This window comes from Diabrotica undecimpunctata, chromosome 1, assembly GCF_040954645.1.
Source record: "Diabrotica undecimpunctata isolate CICGRU chromosome 1, icDiaUnde3, whole genome shotgun sequence".
NCBI lineage: Eukaryota > Metazoa > Arthropoda > Insecta > Coleoptera > Chrysomelidae > Diabrotica > Diabrotica undecimpunctata.
This window is the reverse complement of record NC_092803.1, coordinates 95605364-95613383: the sequence shown is the minus strand read 5'-3', so window position 1 is coordinate 95613383 and position 8020 is coordinate 95605364. Positions and strand designations below refer to the sequence as shown.

Genomic DNA, 8020 nt, shown 5'->3' with positions numbered 1-8020 from the left:
ACAAGAAGGTGGATTAAATATCCAAGAAATGATGTGGAAAGAAATTTAAAAAAAGCCAGGTAATATTGTAATTAATATTATGGATTTTTTAATATATATATAGTATATATATATATATACTATATAAAATATTTTTTAAAGGTTTCACAATGTATTTGATATGCAAGAAATCATCGGAGTTGTGGATGGAACCCATGTAGCCATAGTGAAGCCTAGAGAAAATGAACATATGTTTGTAAATCGAAAAGGATACCATAGTTTAAATTGTCAGATAGTAAGTATTACAAATTATGAACTAGGTAAATTTCTACAATAATTATTTGTTTTATTGCAGATATGTGATGCAGACATGAACATCATAAATATATTAGCCCAGTGGCCGGGTAGCACTCATGACGCATTTATTTGGCGTGCAAGCCGAATTGGAAGAGCTTTGCGTGCTAATTATGATAATGGTCAACATGATGATAGAATAATGGGTATGTGATTATTTATATATTATATTGGATGTAGCTTATTTTTATACTACTATTTAACAGACTAAAATATTCATTGCAATTTTTTACAGGTGATTCAGGGTATCCATGTCTTCCTTGGTTATTGGTACCATTTGCTCGTCCAAATACACCAAGGCAAGAAAATTTTAATGACAGGTTTAAAAGGTCTCGAAGTGTAGTAGAACGGTGCATTGGACTCCTCAAAGGAAGATTCAGATGCCTTTTAAAGGATAGGGTGTTACACTATTCGCCACATAAGGCTGCAAGAATAGTTTTAGCCTGTGCAATCCTGCATAACATTGCCATTCATTATAGGGTAGAAGACCCAATCCCCCTTTGGGACGAGATTGATCTTGAGCCACTTCCAGTTCCCATCTTAAACCAACAAGATGTTGTACTAAGAAATTTGGGCCAACAAAGTCGACAAAATTATGTGGATCAATATTTTAATTAATTTTTATATATCAAAAACTCACACTTCCTGCTATTTGCTGATGATCTTAAGTTATTTCATTGTATACATAATAAATCAAATCAGATCATACTTATCAATTATGTGCTTTTGATATGAAAGTTACTGGAAAAAATCATCAAACTATTTTTAACAGAAACTTATGCGATGCCAACTTAATAACTTTTCAAAATATTTTAGCTAATATTGATCGGAGTGATCCTATATGTGGCTAGTAGTTTTGAAGAAAAATTTTGATACTTTCTTATATTATAATACTACTTTCTTAAAACGTAGAGTAACTACCAGACCAAAACCAAAAAGTTGATCACCACCTTTTTTGTACATTTCCATAAAACATAGTTAATCGATTCCTGTAGCTTTATTGTCTTTGAGTTTTAGGACGCCATTTGACACTTCTATTATTGTTGGGTCTACAGTGTGTAGTTGACGATGTAGATTTTGTTGATTGTCATCTCCTTCAATATCGTGTATATAATAAATATATATATATATATATATATATATATATATATATATATATATATATATATATATATATATATATAATTTGATATAATAATAATGTACCTATAATATGATATAATCTCTATAAAATGTCTTCCAACATCCATTTTTCATTCAATTCGGTTGTTTCATTGTTCTTTAAATTCTTTCGAGCTCATTGAGTTTCTTATTCCTTCTATCCGTGTTTTCTAAGGCAGTCCTCTCTTCTGGATTCCTGTAGGTGTTCATACAGGTACTTGTTTCGGGAGTCTACTGTCTTTCAATAATTGGACATGTCTGTACCATTTGAGCTGCTTTCGTTGTATACCATCCATGACTGTACCTTCTATTCTTATACTTTATTGCATCCAGTTCGGCGACATATCTTTCTTCGATGTCTCTGTTAATCGTCTCGCTTCACAACCGTGTAAATAAAAGCATGCTTTTTACCACAGTTTCATGGGTTGTAGTGGTAGAGAGAGCATGTCAGCTGAGCCAAAACGAAAAATAATCCTCCTTATTGCTTCCACTGGAATAAACTTGACCGTTCAACTGGGCCCGGACTACCTCCTTCTAATTCTTTGAACTCCTGTTTTGAAATTAATAATACTCATTATTTTGTCTAATTACCTATTTAGTTGTCAAAACAGAGACATTGTTACCTAAAGAAGTGAAAGTGGTTCAATTTAGAAATTATATAGTAAATAATAAATATTTGAAAACTGATGCACATATTCCTCCCGCGATTTGGGCTTCAAGTACTAATTTTATAAATCGCACTACTAATAGACGTAAATCCTTTCATTTTAATTTCATGAATGTTTTTATTCGCCACATCTCAACAGTCTCCATTTCAGAATATTTATCATCAAACTGTAATCTACGTTAAAAGTCAATTTGTCAGTAAAAAAAAAATAAACAAAAGAAAATATAAGACAAAAAACGAATACTGTGACCTCAAAATATCTTGTTATACATTATTTTGTAATAAAATTTTATAAAAGTTTGTCTTCAAAATCTTGTTTGTATGTACCCTTGCTAAGTTGTGAATTAATTATTCAATAAATAATATTACTCTGGTATACTCGTATTATTCTAATTACCCCATAACCGCACTGAATAGAAGACCGCCCAATCGCTTTATTGTATAGACCCAAGACTTCTCACCACAGGGGGTTGTAAGTGTATAAAGGTGAATTCTAGTATAAGATGACGTTTAGAATATTCTTAGTGAATGGATTTTGTTTTCGTAAAGAAAGATATTTTTTAAATAGATATCGCACTGAATTTTACCGTTAAGATTTTCGAGGATAAGCCTTAAGAGAGATGCCAACACCGCAAGTAAACATAAATCCATATCTCATTCAACCTGGCGAGATGTGGCAAGTAGTTCAAGCGATAGTAGGTTAAATGATCCAAACTCACATCGTGTTCAGTGATGATCTTTATTAAAATGGTTTATTATATCAATAATAGAGAATTGCCCAGAAAATCCATGTGTAAAGATCTTGGTGTGAATTTTCTGCAAAGCTTGCACTTCAATGATCACTATTACTTTGCTACTAATAAGGCTTTTAGAATGTTAGGATTTATTATTAAAAACACCAAACGTTTTAAGATGATAGCATATTAAATATAGATTTAATTGAAAAGGTACAAAAGTGGTTTTTAAGATATCTATATGTTAGAAAATATAATTCTTATCCATACTTGGTGTCTTACCGGAGTATGCTTGAAACTTTCAAATGTGTAACACTGGAACAGAGACAGAAAATGCAAGCAATGCTACTTGTATATTATATTGTGAATAACTTAAAATATAAGACTGATTCTTGATCAACTATTTAAAATTCTTGGTACCTAAGGTTAAGTCATAGAGGGCTGTTTTTTTTTTATTTGTGAGACACACTGCTCGCCCATGAATAACATGATGAGGCAGTGCAATATAATACTAAAAAAATAGCCCAATAGATATCTTCAACACCAACAATCTTAGCATGTAGGTATATCTAATGTCAAAATACCTACTTGTAATTACATTTTATTCTGTAAAATGTGTTTGTTGTGGAATGAATAAATTTTATTTAAACCTTTCAATATGTGTTACTTTATTTGTACATAACTTGTAGTATATGTTTAAATTAAATGATATATGACAGCCACAGCTTTTTCTTGTTTTATACTTGTGTTGAACACCTAAACTTAATTGCAGGATAATAAAAATAAAAGTCTATAACTAATGAAAAAATTATTATTATGAATGCAAAACAATAAATTATTTTCTCAAGTTTTCTATTGCAGTTACAATATTCCTTAAAATGGAGTTGGTTTCTTTTTTTTCTTGGATCAGTTGTTCCAGTTTGCTATCGATTGACTCCATTCTCTGGTTCAACACTTCCCCAATTTCAACAAACTTAGTTGCTGCTTGTGCTGCAGATTTTGCTGGTTGAACTAAAAAAACATAAAATGATTAATTGAATGAAAAGTACTTGAAACAAATCAAAGTACTTAAGCTTATACGCTTGGTTTTAAAAGCAGTTTAAAAGAATACAAAGAAATAACATCACTGATTCTTTTATTACTCACTGATTTTTTGGCAGCTTCATCAGGAGACAACTAAAATATGGTTAAAATTTAAATAAATATCAGGTGAGAATAAACAATGATTTACAAAATGTACATTTTTAAATATTTTTAACTCTAAATCTGTAAGTAAATCATTGTTTATTCTCACCTGATATTTATTTAAATTTTAAGCATATTTTAGTTGTCTCCTGATGAAGCCGATAAAAAATCAGCGAAATATAGAGTAATAAAAGAAAAAAGAGTTTTTTTTAAATAACAGACTGAATACCTGATACTCCAATACAATAAATTGTTATATATACATATATATACATATATATATATATATATATATATTGTTATGATGTGTTTTTTGTTTGAATGATGAGCAATGAGTATTTTTAATAATATAGGGTTTTTATCGCGGTTCTCAAAGAATTAGCTTGTAAGTACTTTTTTAAATTATCTTTATTATAACTATTATGAAACACACATATATATCTAACTTAGCCAATGTAAATTTAAAATAAACTATCTTTAAACTGATATTCTTATAAAACTAATTAAGTTCTATAGACAATCTAAAATTTAAACAAACTATCTTCAAAATTGAAATTGTTATGACACTAACTAAATTATATTAACAAAATTTTGTACCTTTCTTTCACTGAATGCCTAAATTAACTATTTTCCACTAAGTATATAGATTCTAATCACCACTGAATGTCTTCGTACTTCAGTTATCCTTGTTTTTTTTTTAAATTACTTTTTTCAATTATCAGCTTCTACCAATTTAAGATATATTTTTCTTCACCAGCATCTATACACCACCAACCAAACCAGCAAACAGCATTTATATTTATTCTTCTTTTCAATATACCAATATCCAATTATTATAAGTTGATTTATACTAATCTCCAACCATAATATAATTTAATTTCCTCCAATATACCTTTTTTTATCTTCAATAATTATTTGTGTATAATTATAAATGTGCATTAATTATATGCATAATTTTTAATCTTCATTTAACTCACTATATTAAACAATTTGACTATTTGTACCTGATTCTCTGACTCCAAATAATCTTTCATATTTCTTACTAAACTTTTCTGACTGACTTCTTGAAAATTCTGAACAATTTACTTCACTAAATGTGTCTAATAACTTTCATAATAAACTGGCCTGACTTCTGACTAAAAACTTCCAAAAAAAAAACTTCTTAACACTCTTCTGACTGCACTATCTAAAACTTTTCTGACTAAAAACTTTCAAAAACTGCCAAAAACTGCCCTCTTGAATCCAAATCACGGGTATTTATATATTTTTGGATTTCTAGAACCATCTCGTAAGATATCATGTTCCAATTTGTTCTATTTAATACTTGTCTGAATTTTCTGGAACAAACCATTTCGCAAACATGGCCATCTCCGGAGATCCAGAGAATTCCATTCTTTTCTATTAATAATTTTGTTTACATTTAGGCTTTTCAGATCAGAATATATAATTAAATTAGTAACTTAACATTCTAATTTAATAAAATACACATTTCAAACAATATATTATTATAATCCACTTTATATTCGTAGATATTCTTAAACGTCACTTCAGAGTATAAATATCTGTCAATCTCCGAGAGTATTTTTGGTTGCCTAAGCACATGGCTCACTTATATATATTTACAATATTAAAATTACTAAATACAACTTTTTTACAATTATTATATGCTAATTTATTAAAAATGCCCTCACATAAATATATTTTTATTAAATTCTCTAGTATATAACTTATTTAAAACAACCAAATATCTAATATTATGTAGTATATAACTTATAAATTATTTTCTATAAACCCTAATCGTCACAATACCCCAAAAATAATATTTAAAATAAATAAATAATTTACTTATTATTTTTTTAAATATTAATTTTCTCATACCTTATTAAATTTAATAAATTAATAATTCAATTTTTTTTTATTATTTAAAGTGTGTTAAATACATCCCTGTTCGCTGTCTATGTCAAAACAGAGAACAACGTAGCACAGTTCGGCTATTCTATGGTCAAACTGTCATGTCAAATGGAGAATGGATTTTATCAGAGAATATAATATAACCTTAATTAAAAATATAATCGATATGGTGTTCTGTTTATTTATAGACAAAATCCAGGAATTATTTCCATTTAAAATAACTTTCATCAATATAAATTGGTAAGTTTTTTCACTTTATTATATTAGAAAAACATTTTTATAGCAATTATAGTATCAATTTTGTGTCTAACCCCAAATTATGATTTTTAGGGTACCAAACAATTTCCATATGTACAAAATTCAACAAGTATGATGTCAAATTTATTCACAACAAAGAAATCTACCATCTATCTATGAAATGGATCTATCAGTAAGTTATTAGTGTTATCATATTTGTGTTAAAGGTATAGAAATCATTATTCAATCTCTTCATGATATTGAAAAATGTCGTTGATATGAAATATGCCTCTTAGTCTGTTCTCTGCATCTATTAACACATAACTATTTAGTCCATTCTGATTTTCAATTGTATATGGACCTTCAAACATTGGTTGTAATTTCTTACAACGGTTTTCTTTAACATTACTTTTTCTAAGTGAACGAATTAACACTAGGTCTCCTTTTTGAAATGTGATTGGTTTTTTTATATTTCGATTTTGTCTTCTGATATATTTTTCAGCTTTCCTCCTAATTCGGTTATTCACTTTCTGCATTACTTGTTCTAACATATCCTGATTATATTCACTAATCCACTTTCTGTTTCCTATATGGCCAAACATTAAATATTCTGGTACTTCCTCTGTATTCAAATTATGTGTATTATTTAAAAAATACTCTACTTGTGGTATATGTTGCTGCCAAGTTTCATGTTGGTTTTGGCACAGTATCCTTAAATATTTTATAACTTCTTTAATATATCTTTCTGCAGGATTTGCCTGAGGATGTCTGATACTTGTAAAATGAATGTTGATTCCCTTTTTCTCACAAAATGTCCGAAATTTTTGGTTGTTAAAATATGTAGCATTATCTATTATGCAATTTCTAAATGGTCCTATTTCTTCGAAAAATTGATTAATATATAATTTTAATGTTTTAACATTTGTTCTAGAGCAGGGATATAGTTTAATAAATTTTGTATATAAATCAACTATCACTAGTATATGCTTTTTTCCTGTTGGACTGAGAACTAAATTTGAAATAAAATCCATGGAAACTGTATTTAGTTTTTCATATACAACATTAGATTTATATGTGTTCTGGTTTTTGGATTACTGTTATTATTATTAAAATTTTGTAAACTATCACCATATCTATTATATGATTGTTGATTATCATTTTTATTATATTGAAAGTTATTATTGTTTTTTCTGTTGTTATTATTACTTGTCATATTGCCTCTTTGTATTCTTTGAATAAAATTAATAAAACTATCTATTGTTTGAATATTTTGTACAGTTACGGTTTGCACAACATCAGCATCAAAATGTCTAGATACATTTAAGACTGTTTCATCCTCTCTAAGTGGTGGTTCTAAATATTTTGCAACTGTTATCAATTTCAATGCATAATCTACCATATTTGATTTTAAATTTTGATTATACTTTCCAAAATATAGAATTTCTCTAAACTTGGCTTGCTCTAGTTCACCCCAATAATAATTTAAAAATTTATTTTCAAATGTTTGAAAATTATCTAAATCATTCTCAATACTAGCAAACCAAGTTGCTGCATTGTCATTTAATGTCATTCTAATATAATCTTTAATATCATTAATATTATTCACCAATCTTAATTTATGTTTTAAACTATTTATGTATACTCTAGGATGCAAATTTTTTATATTACCAGAGAATTTAATCCCAGTCTCATTTGTTAAATTTAAGTAAGGTCTCCCTATGTCTCTCATTTGTGAAATATCATCTATTCTCTGTTCCACATTTCTTATTTGATTACAATTTATTTGAATATT

The 8020-nt window shown here is 27.9% G+C and overlaps 1 protein-coding gene across 1 annotated transcript in view; it reads right to left on the bottom strand.

The window, feature by feature from the left end:
• Positions 1-3690: 3690 nt before the first annotated feature.
• The window catches only part of LOC140439730 (uncharacterized), an 8303-nt gene continuing 3973 nt past the window's right edge, over positions 3691-8020 (bottom strand). Inside the window, exon 4 of the mRNA XM_072529858.1 lies at positions 3691-3906. Within this exon, the coding sequence (XP_072385959.1) occupies positions 3731-3906 (176 nt within the window). The 3' untranslated portion in view covers positions 3691-3730. The remainder of the gene's footprint in view (positions 3907-8020) is intronic.